The sequence below is a fragment of the Equus przewalskii genome, chromosome 8 (assembly GCF_037783145.1).
Source record: "Equus przewalskii isolate Varuska chromosome 8, EquPr2, whole genome shotgun sequence".
Lineage (NCBI taxonomy): Eukaryota > Metazoa > Chordata > Mammalia > Perissodactyla > Equidae > Equus > Equus przewalskii.
In genome coordinates, this window is record NC_091838.1 from 52923473 (window position 1) to 52941642 (window position 18170).

Consider the following 18170-nt stretch of genomic DNA (forward strand, 5'->3'; position numbering starts at 1 on the left):
TCAACTTCCCCAAGTGAAACTCTGTACCCAATTAACAATAACTCCCATTCTCCCCTCCCCCCAGCCCCTGGCAACCACCATTCTACTTTTTATCTCTAAGAATTTTTGCCTCTACTCTAGGCACCTCATACGAGTGGAATCACACAATATATGTCCTTTTCTGTGTGACTTATTTCCCCTTAGCATAATGCCTTCAAGTTTCATCTATGTTGTAGCAATGGTCAGAATTTCCTTCCTTTTTAAAGCTAAATAATATTCCGTTATACATATCACATTTTCTTTATCTGTTCATTCATTAATGGACATTTGGGTTGTTTACACCTTTTGGCTGTTGTGAATAATACTGCTCTGAACAGTGGTGTACAAATATCTTTTCCAGTCCCTTCTTTCAGTTTTTTGGGATATATGCCCAGAAGCGGATTTGCTAGCTCCTATGGTAATTCTGTTTAATTTTTTGAGGAACGACCAAACTTTTTCATAGTGGCCGTACCATTTTACATTCTCACCAGCAATGAACACAGGTTTGGTTCAGTTTTTAAAATATTGAATTTTCTTTGCATCATCTAATTTAGACATCCTGAAGACCTAAGGATTATACTCAATAGATATTAAGGAATTCGTTTACTCAAAACAAGTTCTATAAAAGATTGAATATTTCTTCTTTTGTAATATATTTTCTTTGTTCAGAGCTAGTGAATGTTCATTAACGAACATTTGTCAAATATAGGAGGTTTTTAGAAAATTTCTAAAGATTACTTGGAATTCATCACCTAGAGATAATTGTTGCTAACATTTGATATATTTATCTTTGATGCATATATGCATCTACATGCACATATATATACAATTTTGGTATTATTTGTACGTATATCTACATATGTATTTATTTTTTATAAAAAATAGAGATTATATTTTGTGTAGTGTTGTATCCTACATTTTTCACTTACCATTTTATGTCATCAACATTTTCCCCTGTCATTATACTTCGTTGAAAACATGGTTTTTAATGGCACTGTAAGTTAACCATTTACATATTGTTAAGACATTCAGTTGTTACTAACGATTCATATTGTTAAGATATTTCCTATCTTTGATGTAAAGAATGCTGGCATGAATATGTTTATTTGATATCTTTGTATCTGATGGTTGCATTTTATTTCTAAATCTTTGTCAAAGATAAAATAAGGGGTTCTGTTTAACCCAATAATGTGGTAGATTACTTTCATTTTAGTAAGTTTATTGGGGTGTAGGGTTTGATGAGGGGGAGGTCCTATTATGACATAATGCTCAGAGGAGAAAAATTGGTAAATGTGTTTAGATAGGTATCTTCTTTTTTGAGGTGCAAGATGGGAGAATGAAAATTAGTTTTAAGTAACTTGAGAGTCTATAATAGGGAAATATTCAAAGTTTTTGGTCTTTAGTGACTAATATAAAAACCGTTTAATAAATATAAAACTGTGGAATATAATTGTGGGAAGAATGGTAAAAGTTCACTCTTTTAACCAGATGCAAATATTGGGGCTCAGATAAATTATGTGCCTTGAACAATATTACACAGAAAAAAAGCCACGACTAGTATCCAGATTTCCTGACTATAGCTACGTACTTTTTCCTCCACAATATGCCACCTTCATAAGCTAATTAATGCCCAGATTCCTGAATTCAACCGATTGTCAAACCCTCAATATACCTTATATCAGCATGTCTGGTTGGAAGAGTTAGAGATAATTCAGCCTTAATAAACTGTCCAGGTGGCTGAATCTAGCATACTGTTAATTGTTTTATCATACCTTCATATGTATGTAAAAGTTTCAGAAACTTTGTAATTATTACAAATTTTTGTAACAACCATATTAAAGTAAACCTTTAAAAATTTTACAGACTTATTTAGATGTTAATCCCAGAAGGCTGATAAAGAATATATAGAGAATTATATATATATATATATAATTACTTTGGCGTGGTTGTTACAAAAAAATCTAACAAAAGAATTCCTGAAGCTTTCACATTTTTTCCTGATATCCTTGGATGTAATTTCATTTCATACCTTGGTTGTTAGTTCATTAGTCTTGCTGTACCTGTCACTCTACTTTTGATGGAAAAAATACAAGTTACTTAAGAAAATTGACTTAGATGAGTATCAGTAAATTGAAGTTATATCTGTAGTTATTTGTCCGAAGTTTGGAGGTAAACATTACTTAATCTATGTTATTTAAGCATGGTGTTACAGAATTGAAGAAACACTTTGTGTCTCAATTCTAGGTTCTGCACTTTTGAAAGAAAAGAGAAGGCATCGGTTACATAAGTTCCTATGTCTCAGAGTTGGAAAACCAATGAGGAAAACATTTGTATCTCAAGCAAGTGCAACAATGCAACAGTATGCACAGAGGGATAAGAAACATGAATACTGGTTTGCTGTTCCACAAGAAAGGTAAAAAAACAAACAACAACAAAAACTTGAAAATATTATTGAGATTCCTTGAATTAAAATTATTTTGTATATCACACCACCAGTGGCAAAGTACTTTTGAAATATATAGTTTATGATTAAAACCTGACATCAAATCTATTCAAAATCACTTAGCTCCTATTTTATACTCTTTAATTTACCCCATTTTTAATTTTATTCACCTTTGTGGTTTAATGCAAAAACTATGAATGTGTAACTAGTTTCAGTAGTAAAGAAACTTACTTAACATGTCTCAGAGCAAGAAGGTTCATTAAAATATTAACTGGTATGGCCCCTACTTCAAGGCACGTAATGATGTATACTTCCTTTTTTAAAATTTCCTCAAGTACTTATTGAATGCCTATATACATAACACTAAATTAGCTGCTAAAAGGATGTGGTCTTCAAACTGCTTTTTATACCCCCTACACAGTAAAGTTTTTCATCATAAGTTGAAGCAATTGTACAGGATGTTTGCCATCACTATATTGTAAATATTGACTTTTTAAGTTAAAGCTGTTACACTGATCTTTTCAATATATCCGGTAGAATCTAAACAGCATAAAAATTTACCCTCTACCGTTATGCCTTTCAAAACTACTTCAATGTGCTCTTCTATAATAGTTAGAATTTGTATCATTACTTTTCCTCTTTGAACTTATACCATTACACCTCCTCATAGAATCTTATTATAAGGTCCTATATTTTTATTCCCTATTGTATTGCCCTGCAGCAAATTGCACTTATATATCTGTGTATATTATTACTGTTACATTTATTTTAAAATTTTTAGTGATATTTTTTGAAAATTTTGTCAAAATAGTAAAGGGTGGTCTAAGGTTTACCCTACTTGCAAGCTAAGAAGTCTGCCTCAGTTTGATGCATGCTGGCAGAAAACACAAGAGTAACAACAATAGCAGTAGTCAGAGTAGCAGCATCTTCATGAGTTCTTTGAGCCTCGTTTCCCGTAGTGTGATGTGAAGAAGGCCAGGTGACAGCTGCACGTGCCATGAGTTATATTACAGAAGAAGAACCATAAGTTTAGGAAACCTAAACTTTTTATAATGTACAGTAAGCGTGGTTACCCTTTGCTCCAGAAGGATACTACTTCAACCTTCTATGACTATGCTGTATTTCCTGTGCTAACATATTTAAAAGATAGTGCTGAACAAAGTACTCAAGACATGCAGAAATCCAAGAGGAAATTGTCTATTAACAACTACATTATTCCAAATGTTACTTAAATCCAGAAGAAAATTTTATTTTACTATTACAATTATTATTAATACACAGTTGATCAAAGTAACATAAATTATTACACATAAAAAATATAATATCATAGGAAATGACTTAATAAAATAGATGGGGCTTTCCTTCAGTTAGTTTATATCCCTTGATGAATATTGTTTATTGAAATCATGAGATAGGATTCAGCCCCTCAGCTCTGGCTCCTCCATTTTTTGTTTTTTTAATAAGTACTGAGAAGTTTTGTTCACAGAAAAATATGAGACTGAAAAGAGTTTTATGAGAATGTGACTCCATTCTTTAAACATGTTTTTATTTATATTCCAAAAAATACTTAATCATCTTTCATTAAAATTATTTTTAGTAATCATCAGTGAACAACTCCTTTAAAAACTTCTTTAATTTTGTGGAAATCAATGAATTAGAAACCACCTGATATGCAAAAGGATTTATTAACCAGCCTTTAGAATCGTTTCCTTGTCTCAATGCCAACTTTGGGCAGCCTGGAAGTTTTTATAATTTAAGTTATGTACCATTGTAAAATTTTGCATGGGTGAGGCTATGCCCCTTTTTTTAATAAAGTAGAAAAAGTGCTATAGTGAAGGCAGAGAACAGGAAATCTGTAAGATACCTTGACCACACTGTTCTCAGGCAGATTAGTATGAGTGAAGAGTAACATATGGGAGTAGAAGATAAAGAAATCGATTCCCTTAGGAGTATCTTAAGTGTCCGTCTACCTCATGGAAAGTCTTTATATACTGCTCTGAAGACTGCTGCTTTCAGGGATATAATGATGAAATTCTTCTTCCTCCCTTTCCCATCCAAATACGCAGTACAATGTGTGCATTCAACAAAATGTGATTAGAGTAATCTAAAAATACGGTATGATTTGCATAATTCACAAATAACTGAAAGGCACAGAGCCAGATATTGACTTGCCAATGATATTGAGATGACAATGAAAAATTTAACTTATTATATCTTAGTTAAAACTAACAAAGATTTAGTTTTTCTCATTTCTGTTGGCTTTATTTTAATTTTTACATGGAATTTTCCATTTTAACGTCATTGCACCTTGGCTAATGTTCATTAAAAATTAGTTTTATTAAGATTTTGAACTTTATTGTATACATGTAATTTATGAACATTGCTGTTTTGGTAGAGGCAAATTGTCTAAAAGCTGAAACTTAACACCCCTTTAATATGTTAGCTGGCACATAAGAAACAACACTTTAAAAAAAAAATCATTAAATTAGAAACGTAACTTCCAGAACTGTTGTTACTGAGTGGTGTATGTTAGTTGAGACTTTTGTACTCAATCTTTTGAAGTAAACAAAACATAGATATTTGAAATATGTATTTGACCCTCGAATGTTTTTACCAGGGATTTAATTATCTTTTTATAACAACAAATTTTACTGTAGTAAACAAAATTGAAAAGAGAACAAGAGATTTAAAAGATTAGATCATCTATCCCTGAATCACTAATACACTGTGTGTTCCTGGTATCATTTAAAAGTTAAACACGTTAAATTTCTGTTAACTTGGAAAAATTCCATATAGTGTTCAGGTTTCAAAATAGGCAATTAGTAAATTGTTTACTTGTATTTTAGATAATTAGAACATTTTGGGAATGAGGTCAAAATTGTGGGTTCAGTTTCCCTTCCCATCATTAGTTTCTTTAAAGAGAAAAAAACATTACCATGGATAGCATGTGAACTAGTGAAAAGCATGCTAAGGAAAATCTTAATAGTTTTCTCAGAACAACTTGACAGAACACAGCCAAATAAATTTTTTTAAGTTAATGTCTTTCTGGTAGTGGGCTTTGTTATCTTTTTAAATAGAGCATAATGTATATTTTATGTACATTTTAAGTTTTCAAGTTTTGTCAAGATACTTAGCAAATATAATTTTGTAATTCTTGCTAACAGCGCAGAATACTAGGTCTATTATTAATAGTCACTTGTTCTAACAGGACAGACCACTTATATGCCTTCTTCATTCAGTGGAGTCCAGAAATATATGCAGAAGATACTGGTGAATACACCAGAGAACCTGGATTTATAGTAGTAAAAAAGATTGAAGAATCTGAAACAAATGAGGATTCTACTAATGAAGCAGCAGCAAGAGAATGGGAGGTAAGGAGAAAAATGTGAAGATTTCATTCATCTTTTCACTTTGTGTGAATGTGTAGCTTTATGATAGAACAGGCAAAGTACGAGTGATCTTTGTACAAAAGAGTAATGTTTTTAAAGGTTCACTGTCCATATATATATATGTATATATATATATATATATATATATATGTGTGTGTGTGTGTGTTTTATTGAATAAATCTGGTTAGTAACTTTAGTTTATTACTATTGGTCATTTTCCTTTTGCTTTAAAATACTAGAGAAGCAACTTGTCAGCAATAAAATGACTTTTGAGTGCATTTTTGAATAATATTAATTGCTGTTATACTAATTTTCATTCGACTTTTTCAGATATGATTCATTTTAATATCTCCTGTATAGAGGAGGTTCAGCAGTTATTTAACATGTTCATAGAAATGAGCACTTATTTCTAAGTCCATATGCAAGCGTTATCTTGACATGAATTTAGCAATAATATAAGGGAAATAAGCCGATACTAATTTTACAAAGTAGTAAGAATTTTCTGTTCTCAAATTTACTGAACTTGTCCAAATGACCAAATTAACACTGGTTGACTTTTTATAACCTCTTTTAGATACATCCTTTAATATTGCATATCCTGTTATACATCTTTGTTTTGTGGGATTGATAGTGTGACAGTATCTGGTGGTTTTTCTGTTGTTGTTGCAATTGCCTGAATTAATTTCTTCTTGATGCATTAGAAAATATAGAGCAGATGCTAAAATGTGATAATAAATGGAATCAACTTTTGTTATCCATTTGGTGTTAATGTTTGTGGTTGTTTATGTGATTTTAATTTATTGTGCATGTGCTTAACATGTATAGTGATTGAAGGTATACATGGCATGTCTTTTGTTTAAAATGCAAACCTAATTTTGAGTGTGTCTAAGTCCACTCTGTGTCGTGTTTACACATCAGTTTCTACTGTAACTCCAATATAACGGAGGGAAAGAGGTAACATGTATTGAGCATTTATTTGGGACTTTTAGTACTTAAATTAACATCATTAATCTTCAGGCTGCCAGCTTTATTTGCAATAACCCCAAATTGGAAACAACCTGAATGCCCATCATCAGAAGAGTGGATAAATAAATTTTGGAATATTCATAAAATTCCAAGTAACATGGTAATAAAAAACAGACCTACTGGTACAGGCAACAGCATGAATGAGTCTCACAGATAATATGTTTAGTAAAAGAAGCCAAACTAGACATAAAAGAGTATATGCTGTAGAATTTCATTTCCATGAAGCTCAGAAGGGCAAAACTAGTCAAAAGTCCATCAGACTACCTGTTTCTGGGGGTTGAGGAGTTGGTTGGCTAGGGGCAGGAGGGAACCTTATTGAGTCCTGGAGGTGTTATATATTTTTTTCTGGGTGATTGTTACACTGGTGTTGTCATATGTAGAATAATCCCTATGTATTTAAAATTAACTTTAGGAAGCTTTTAAAATAACCCGGGTGACCAAAGATGTGTACCAGTATTAAGGTAGCAACAGTTGAAGATACCGTGGAAGGAGATGAAATAAAGTTTTTTAAAACTTCATTATCTAGCTAATACAGGATTTAGTGACAACTAGGTAATGGTGACATTTCTAACGTGAGTGGTAAGGTGGATGGCAATATATTCAATCAAGTAAGGGAATTGGGAGTTTTCTCTCTATTGGGGTTAGAGCACTTAACTTTGGAAATAATAGACTATTATTATTGATTATTTAACTAGTGACTATTTTGATTCAGAGGAACTGCCTCAATTCTTGTGGAGGACTCTGCAGGTTATAATTTCTAAAGGAAAAAATGTTTCCTCACCTGTTTTCAACCAGAATTGATTCAGATGAAAAGAAAATGGAAGAGAATTCTAATTCTAGAAACTTTTTGCTGCATTGTCTAGAAATTGTGCTGCACTGTCCAATATGGTAGCCATGCCACATGTGGTGAGTACTTGAAGTGTAGCTAGTGCAGCTAAGGAACTGAATTTTTTATTTTATTTAATTTTAATTAATTTAAATTTAAAAGCTGATACTTGATTCAGTAATTGGATAACTTAAATATGCTTGGAACAACTTGGATATATGAATCTTTTTCAACTATAAATTTCATGAAATGTAAATATGATCTAAATAAATCTAAATACAAGTAAGATCAGGTATTTCCTGTGAAAATTTAGTGTCTGAATTGAGATGTGCTATAGTGTAAAATAGACTGATTTCTATAGATACAGCAGCCACTAGCCTCATGTAGCTGTTGAGCACTTGGGATGTGGCTAGTCCAAATTAAGATATTCTGTAAATATAAATATACACTGGATTTAAAAAATTTAGAGTTGATGGGGCCAGCCCTGAGCTGAGTGAGCCCTGAGTGGTTAAGTTCACACCCTCCGCTTCGGCGGCCCAGGGTTTCGCTGATTCAGATCCTGGGCATGGACATGGCACCATTCATCAAGCCATGCTGAGACGGCATCCCACATGCCACAACTAGAAGGACCCACAACTAAAAATATACAACTATGTTCCAGGGGGCTTTGGGGAGAAAAAGGAAAAAATAAAATCTTTAAAAATTTAGAGTTGAGAAAATATAAAATATCACTAATTTTATATCAGTTATGTTGAATTGATAACATTTTGGACATATTAGGTAAAATAAAATATATTGAAGTTTAACTTTTTTTTTCTTTTTTAATGTGGCTACTAGAAAATTTATGATTGCATATGTCCTGCATTGTATTTCTCTTATACAGTGCTAGTCTAGTGTCTTATGGTTACTAAGTGCCTAAAAAGTATTTTTTTCATCCAAAGTCCATTGTTCACTGTAGGGCTCACTCTTGGTGTTGTACTTTCAATGAGTTTGAACCAATAAATGTATAATGACATAAAAAATATTGTAAAAGTTAAAATAATGTTTTAAGAAAGGAATTTGGCTAGAGGACTTATATAAAATAAGAGTACTTTAAAATGTGTAGTGATATTTTGGGGTTTTTTTCCCACCTACCAGGGGAGAAGAGGTGACTTCGAATTTAGGATGAATTTATTATGGCAACCAACTTGAGCATCAGTCTGTTTGAGTAAAACTATCTGCTCTACTCACTTTTACTCTGCTTCAGTGGAGATCTTGATTATCCTGACTGTTATTTAGGCAGAAATATATTGCTGACTAGAGATTTATACATTAGGGAAACTTCTGCATACGGTAAACTTACCTTCACTTCCACTGCTCTTCTATTTGCCTCCTGTCCCTCTCCCTATGGAAGTGCCATGAGGGCAGGGTTTTGTCAGTTTCATACACTACTATGTCCTCAGCATTAAGAATGATGCAGGCATATAATTTATTCTCAATAAATATTTATTAGAGTAATGAATAAATTTGGGCATAGATTAATGTAGTATATAAAACTTCTACTCATCTTTCAAAATTGGTCCATATCATAAAATAAGTTCTTATGTCAGTTGTGGTAGATATTTTGTCATCAATAATATATATAATTTTGTACATTATATAATATATAATATAATATATAAAGTCCATAGACTCTGGAAGTTGGAATTAACTGACAGTCCAGCCTCTCTCATTTTACACTCTTCTTGGTTCTGCTTTAGCATATTCAGTGATAAGGAGTTTATTACCTCAAGGAGCAATAATTTACATTTTAGGACAATTCTGTTAGAAAGTTTTTTCTTACAATGAATTTAAAGAAACATACCTTTGTAGGTTTAACCCATTTGTCTTTGTTCTTTCTCCCAGTACACATGAATAACAACAAAATTTTCTATATCCTCTGATAAACTGGAAATATTTATCTTTCTTTTAAATCTTCTTCAGGATTATTTTCTCTGGTACTTCCACTGTTTACTCTTTTAACTCTTTCTAGATCCTGCAGTATCCCCATCATTACCTTAAAATGTTTCAAAACATTTATAATTATGGCACCCCAAATTACTGAAATGTGGACTTGAGATAGCAAGAAAAATTCTGTGATATTTAAAATAATTTCAGTTCCAAAATATGCAAATTGAAAGTCAGTCCTATTGAAGATAATTAGAAAAGACTGGAATTTAACAATGAGAAATGGTGAGAAAAAGAAGGGAGAACGGAGAGATTTATATTTATATTAGAGATTTTTATATGATATATTTATATTGGAGATTTGTACAGTAAATTCCAGAGAGAGATGAGAGCAGCAGAAACCTATGTTTACTAAGAAAGAGAAAAGTTAGCTACATTTTAAGGTGATCAGGAGTAAGAGCCTTGATGATACATCAGAACTAAAATTGCTGAATATTGGGAGAAAGAATCAGGAATACTATGCATATAACTCAAGATGTGTGAGAGCTTGATATTCTTTAATATATGCACTTTATTGTTTTAGTTTAGTCAATATAAATATAGTTAATGTAAAACATCAGCTTGCTTCAACCTTGTGTTCTTTTTTTTTTCTTCCAACTTTGTTTTTTTAGCCATATCTTAAGTTTCTAAATTATGAGTCTGCTAGTGAGAGTTTAATAATCTTACCTTGCATCTAACAAGGTACTGCTTATTGTAAAGTCTTTTCATCTGGTTATCTGCCAGTATCCAATGACAGGAAGTCAGTAGAGCATGTATAGTGAGGATGATATTTGATATGGGGGCTTTGCAATTTTGTGAAAAATGTTATTTTTTGGTTTTTGATGGGGGTTGTTTGTATGGATATTTGCTGAAAAGGGAAATGCCCTAATACATTTCAACAAAGTGTCAGGAAGGTCCTGAGGTAAAGGTGGGGTAAGAGGCCTGTTGACACCTACTGTTTCCTGATGATAGTGCTTTGATTTGGTAAATATACAAAAATAGATCTTAATAATATAATGAATTTGCATATACCAATCACCAGTTTTATCAACTTATTTCATCTATAATCCCTTCTTTTCCTCAGTTGTTCACATTTCTTCAAATGTCATAAAAATGTGTAAAATACATGTAATGTGAATGTATTTTTACAGTTTGTTATTTGAATCAGATCCAGCTAAGGTCCAAGTGTTTCACTTAGTTAAAATGTCTCTTAAATCTCTGTAAATGAAGGTTCTCCCTCTGTTTCTTTGCTTTTCTTTTTTCCCTTGTAATTAGATTTTAAGAAATCAAATTTTTCTTGTAGGATTGCATCCTCACAGTGTTAACATATTCTTCTGCCTTGAATTTCTGATAAATTAATAGTTACATCTAGAGCAACCCATTTAATTATAGACTATCATCTTTATTTTACAGATAATTTCTCTAAACTTGTTTCTTATTTGGCTAAAATCCCCATAGTAGTAAATCATAGTGGTGAATATGCAGTTTAGAGCCTATACTCTTTCCACCACACCAAATTCTTAACCTTGGCAGAACCTTTGAATCATCAAGGAGAACTTTCAAAAGTCTTATTGTTCACAGTTATCTCAGACCAATTAAATCAGAATCACTGGGGTGGGACCTAGTTATCAGTATTCTTGAAAGTTCTTCAGGCAGTTGCATTGCACAGTAGAGGTGGAAAAACCACTATACTATCCTATGCCACCACTTCTGGTGTTGCATTAAATGTATACAATGCTAAGACTATGAAAGATTCTTTGAAAGATTCTTTCACACAATATTGATCATAATATAGTTTAATTTTCAAGTTTGTCATGCAAGTTACATTGTATAAAATGTTTTTCAAAATATTCCGTTTATTTTTGGTGTTAAATCTGCACACCAAAAACATAAATTTGGTTCACCATGGAGAAGTTTTCTTTAATCACTTTGTGCCTTGATTTTTAAAAACATCTTTTGTTATCAATAGCAGGCATGCTGATGGAATTACTTAAGGCTTAACTCCCTTACATACCAAAGGACTCCTATCATGTTGTGTGCTCAGAGGCACTACCAGGAGAGGGAAATCAAGAAACATACCAGGCTAGAAGTCATTGATCTGCACCTCTTGAACTTGTCCATCAAATGCTCTTTAAAGTTTGATGTACTTGACAAGTACCCAGGAGTCCAATGGTATGGTCTAAAGCAGTGGCCACCACAATAAGCCTGAAATATTTTTGAAGCCTGTGTGAAGATTCATGTGAATTTTGCATTGATCTTCTTAATTTATCTGAAGTAATATGAAAAGAATTTTTTAAATTCCTTATCATTAAGTAAAAATGATGCTATGGCAATACAAGTCAGTTTTATTCTGTCACCAGATACCATGAAACATTAATGCACCCCTTGGACTCTATCACCCTCAACCCCAAGTACCACCTTCAAGGAACTCTCTACTAGAATCCTGAAAGTTTTAGGTTTCAAGGTGTCACATGTGTTAAGTGTGCCAATCTCGCCCCTTAATGACACAGGCCTCAAAAGTGGAGCTTTTTAAGCTAAAATTGGTTGTTGTCTCACTTCCTTTGAGTTGATTTTCACGCCTTTTGGGATAAGAACTGGCGGAAAAAGTTTTCCATTTTTTTCTCTAGAGTTACTTTTATACCACTTGTAGTTCAGTGTCTCTCATACCCCAGACTTACTAATTAAAACACCTAGTGCTCCTAGGATGATAAAAACAACTAAGAAATTGACTTCGTTAAATTAGCTTTAATTAATTTATTTAGAAGTTCACCTCTCAAGTTTAATCTTGTTCATTAAATTTAAAAATATGAGTTTACTGAGGTTATATGTCAATTATTATACGACGTTTTAACATTTTTTATTTTAAAAGTAATAACTGGTGTTAGAAGAAAATTGCTTTGGTTTACTCCATACTTCTCACCCTTGCAGAAGTATTGATAGAAGCATGTTGCATTTGATTTCTGGTTTCTGAGCTGATGTTCATTTTCAGGTGCTTGACATTACTCACATTTTCCCAAACAAACAAACAAAGCTTAGGTTATTCATTTAAGTGTAAGTGTAAATGTAAATATGATGACAGCTTAGTATATAAACCTGTGCAAACATTTTATAATTACTCAAAATATTTTAGAATCCTCTTTCTGGCTTAGATAATTTTTAAATCATTTATAGAATCTTCCCATTTTGACATTAATTTCTAGTGTTGTTCATTTTAATTATATCAATTTAAAATATTTACCTAATCTTAGCATTTTAGGCATAAAATTTATCATATTATATCCTTACTGGATTTGATTTTCCACTAGTATGTGATGATCATCATGTGCAGTCAGTCCTGTTTTCTTAATTGTCATCAATTAAGTAGAGTTATTGCCTTTGTTGTCTTTAGGTTTCTCAGAGAAGATTTTTCTGACAATTTGGTATTGCTGCAACTTCTAAAAGGCAGCAGTACCAGTATCATTAACCAAACCAATTGTGTGTTTAATACTTTATTTCTTAAGCTGCCAGATAATGAGTATTCTGGTGTTTATTTTATTAAACATATGTTTTTTTATTTTTAATTAAAGCACAAGTAATGCCAAAATTAAAATTGAGTCAATATATAAAACAAAAACATTCCTGCTCTCTTCTCAGCCTAGCCAGCAAAATTTATACGGAATTGATTTTATTCAAAAGGATGTCTTATATCTAAGTCACTAAATAGAGGTCACCTTTTTAGATAAAGACAATTAAAGAAAAATATACTTTCTTTTTAAATTGATCCAATCACATAGTATTACAAATCATAACTCCAGAAGAAATTCAATAAATTTGAAAAAGGTAAAAATCAAAAGCATTAAAAACAATTAGAATTTATGAGTTAATGCAAGTTGTCTTATATAATATTTCTATATCGAGTATTGTTTAAACCACTTTATTGAGGTATGATTGACATACAAAAAGCTGTGCATATTTACTGTATAAAACTTGATGAGGTCAGAAACAAATATATCATCTATGAAACCATCACCACAATCTGTGCCATAAACATATCCATCATCTTCAAAAGTTTCTTCTCACCTTCTTTATTATTATTATTTTGTAATAAGAACACTTAACATAAGATCTACCCTCTTAGCAAATTTTCAAGTATAAAATACAGTATTATTATAGGCACTGTACTGTAGACTAGATCTCTGGTTCTAGAATCATGCCTAATACAATCTGTTTTGACTACTAATAATGTTAACTTAGGATGTTATATACCTCAGGGAAGTTTTGAACCAATACTTTGCTACCCTGTTAACGTTTTTCCTCAGTTCCTAACCAGAAGTTTTAGGCTATAAAATTTCCATTAAAAATCTAAAATGTTATTTAATATGCATTGCAAGAAGAGATGGAGAGGATGAATGACAGACTTGTTTATGATTTTAAACATTAAAAATTACTTCTAAACTGTTACTTTAAATATTGGGTAGGGTAGATTATATATTATTGGTTCTAGTGGACCATTCCCAACTCAGAGGAAATCAGCTATGAGGTAATTCAATATGGGATTCTACTTTCTTGAATCCCAATAAAGAAAGTAGAGGAGAAAAGATTATTAAGTTGAATATCTGAATTATGAGAGCATAAACTGGTTATGTTTTTAAAAGTGCTTCATTTTATAGTCTGTCATTTTACACTAATGATAAATTGACATCTGCTTCAAGCTCTGCAATGTCTAGACAAATTTAAATGATCTAGCATTATGTTTTCTAAACACTATGAAAAAAAGAAAGGGCAGGAAGGAGATTTACTGAGCTCATTTTATGTCTGCTCGATAGTGTGTTTTTTAATTAGGAAGCATTTGGCTTCAAGAAACAGAAAACCACACTCAAAATAGCTTAAACCACTTGCTTTTCTTTTTTTTTTTAATTCAAGTATAATCAACATACTTAGTTTCAGATGTGCAACATAATGATTTGGTATTTATATGTTGTGAAATGATCACAATAAATCTAGTTAACATTAGTCACCATACATAGTTAAGAAAATTTTTTTTTCCTGTAATGAGGACTTTTAAGATTACTCTCTTAGCAACTTTCAAATATGTAATACAATTTCTAAATGGTAGTCACCATGCTATACATTACATGCCCAGGACTTATTGTGTAACTGGAATTTTTTTTGCCTTTTGCCTACCCACAACCTCCTGCTTCTGGCAATCACCACCCTGTTCTCTGTATCTGTGAGCTTGGTTTTGTTGCTGCCGTTTTTGTTTTAAATTCCACATGAAAGTGAGATCATATGGTATTTGTCTTTCTCTGTCTGACTTATTTCACTTAGCATAATGCCCTCAAGATCTATCTATGTTGTTGTAAAAGGCAAGATTTCATTCCTTTTAATGGTTGAATAGTATTCCATTGTGTGTATTTGTGTATGTATGTATGTATACACACCCCACATCTTGTTTAGCATTCATCTGTTGCAGGACACTTAGGTTGTTTCCTTATCTTAGCTATTGTAAATAATGCTGCAGTGAACATAGGGATGCGCATATCTTTTGGAATTGGTGTTTCTCTTTTCTTTGGATAAACACCCAGAACTGGAATTGCTGGATCATATCGTAGTTCTATTTTGAAGTTTTATGAGGAATCTCCATACTGTTTTCCATAGAGGCTGCACCAATTTACATTCTCATCAGTATTGCACGAGGATTCCTTTTATCCACATCCTTGCCAACACTTGTTTTATTTCTTGTCTTTTTGATAATAGCCATTCTAACAAGTGTGAGGTGATATCTCATTGTGGTTTAGTTGTTTTTCAAAGTATGGTCCTCAAAATGTCAGCAGCAGCAGCATCTTGGAATTTGTTAAAAGTGCACATTCTCATGCCCCATTTCAGTCAGCTTAGTCAGGAACTGGTTTTGGAGCCTAGCATTCTGTTTTAACAAACGCTCCAGGTGATTCTGATGCACGCTAAAATTTGAGAGCCACTGGTTTAGATCTGTAAAGATCCATCCTGTCCAGGCATGGAGCCAGCCTTCTCAGAGCGCTTGGCTGAAAAGATACCTAAGCAAAATCAAAGCTGTATTAGGAAGAAGGTATGGGGATGGATGTTGAGTAGACAACCAACAGAATAGGCTATCCTGTGCTTGGTGTGTGTGTGTTTTAAAAAATCTCATTTAAACTGCATTTTGGTACACATGAAATATTTTTAATTTTAGGAAATCTGGCTGGAAGTAACGATAGGTTTTTAAAATGGCACCCCAATACCACCAAGTTATGTAATGTTGGTGTGTGTAGGGGAAGTGCAATGACTGGGGGAAGAGTGACCACAGTGCACTATATAATAGGACTTTGTGTATACTAAGGCTGGCATGGAAATGGTTATAGTGTGCCTATGAGGGACTTTGGGAGACAGATCTTAGGGTAAGTGTGATGGCACTGGTTGAGGAGATGAGGCAGGTGGCTGGTATGTATGGGAGGGAGGATGTTCAGTGTGGGGTGTGCTATGTCCTGTACATGTACATGCTGGAATGTGGAGGTGTGGGTGTGGTACAGTGTTGTGAGTACTAGAAAGGTGGGGAATGTGTGTGTGAAGGGTAGCATTGTGTGTACACAGTTTTATGTGTACACAAAATAAGGTAAAGGAATAGGAGCAGGTTTAGCTTAAGATGGAAGAAATATTCAGGTGTACTATTATGGCATTGGTATTGTAGTTAAAATTGAGCTGTAGATAATTTTAGTTTATAGCTGTAATAATATTTAATCTTAAAAATTCACTTCTTTGGTTGTATGCAGCATACCACTGGTTAGTGAAGTACACGTAAGCATAGTAAATATAAGTACCTTTTTAAGAAACTAGATTCTAGGAAATGCAGTTTAAAAATGTACTGTGTAACAGGCAAAGGAATTTTCAGATCACTTTGAATATTTCTTTAGGATTTATTTGTAGTAAATTGGCTTTGTTTTTACATAGTCTTTCTATAAGATTTGAGGATGAAGGGTCTTCAAAAGATGTCTTATTGCTTAAAAAATGCTCACATAAAAGATGAAATTTTATAGGATTCTTAGATGAAAGTAAAGAACAGAATTTATGACTGTATGAGCAAACAACAAAATGTTAATTGAAATCATTTGTGTACTTTGGGAGGGACTCTGGAAACTGTACTAATTACTTTTTTATGACTAAGATATTTTTAGTATATTTCTTAGTAAATTGGTGTTTGTAAATAAATGCTCTGTGTCTTTAAACTTTTGAGCCCTTTCTTTGCACATTTGGGTACAGTGCAACCAAACTTAAACATGGGAAACCCTCTCTTCCCTCCCCAGCTTTACAGTCTCCACTCAGGACTATCTTTGCAATGGATACTACTTAGTGATTAGCTCTCTGTCTTGTCAATCAAATCTTTGTCTCTAGCAAACTGTTTTGTCACTGTAGTAGGGCTCTTGTGCTGGAAATTTATCTGTGACAGAGGAAGAATGCTTTTTAAAACAGTTCTTACGAGATTTGATGTAACTTAATTTGCCCTGGAAAGGAAATGTCTCGTCTCTGGTATGGGAAAAAAGGGAGAAGACATCAACCAATTAATCATAAATATACTCTGGTAAATCTTAGTCAGTGATTTCAATATCTATATTTACTAGTCTTTTTATGGTGACATTATGCAAAATTATACAATTTCTGAAAGTTTAAACATAGAGAATATTTATAGAATACAAAATTGTATGATTACAGAAAAGTACTTTTAAATTATTTCTGCTAATCCTAAATATCTTCAAAAAAGGAAATGAATAAGGGACTGTAATTTTGTTTTGTAAAAATGTTTTGGTTTTCCTATTCTACATCAACAGGAAGTTACCAAATCTTTATTGCTGCCTTCATTTTTTATTTCAGCTTAACTTTGTAGGAAATATTCAGAATCTTTTTCTTGCTTAAAAATAAATTAAGTAGATCAATGAGTAAATTAACTTTAATTTTTATTGACTGCATCCCAAACTAGAGACATTTATAATAGTATGTATTAAGACTATTTTAGCAATCTGAGAAGAGGCTTTTTTAAGCTTCCAAAAAATTTCAAGTAGTGGTACCTAATACAAAACTTTAAAGATGTTCTAGTAAATAAAAATCTTAGCCAACTTAGTATTTTAAGAATCTTAGTTATTTTTCAGTATAAATGTGTGCATTATTTGTTAAAAAATGTATTGCCACTTGTTCTTTCTGTGATATTTCAGGATTATATCTTGCCTTATGAATATTAATTTTATTTTTACTTTGACTGCAGGTGATTTAAATAAGGCTAGATATATACTTAGAACCAGGAGTGACTTTGGAAGATGCCTCTAAACATCTTGCCACCCCTAAGTGTTAAGCGTGTAAAAATATGAAAATGATTTCAATTGATATTATTTTTAATTGGGGCTTGAGAGTACTTTGTTACATCTTTTTATACAAGTTGAATAATTTCAAGTATTTCTTTATGTGATACAGCAGCACAGAGGAGTTTAGGCATCTGAAATGATTGAATTTGTTAAAATTG

The 18170-nt window shown here is 32.2% G+C and overlaps 1 protein-coding gene across 21 annotated transcripts in view; it reads left to right on the forward strand.

Annotated features, from left to right (window-relative positions):
• OXR1 (oxidation resistance 1) overlaps positions 1-18170 on the forward strand; it is a 458416-nt gene that overhangs the window by 419118 nt on the left and 21128 nt on the right. For 19 of the 21 annotated variants that reach the window (XM_070630802.1, XM_070630806.1, XM_070630803.1 and 16 more), the window contains 2 exons: positions 2263-2431; positions 5670-5832. In XM_070630802.1, coding sequence (XP_070486903.1) covers positions 2263-2431; positions 5670-5832 — 332 coding nt within the window. Of the gene's footprint in view, positions 1-2262; positions 2432-5669; positions 5833-16975; positions 17238-18170 lie in introns of those variants that run through there. The other 2 variants (XM_008531487.2, XM_008531488.2) reach the window with 1 other exon arrangement.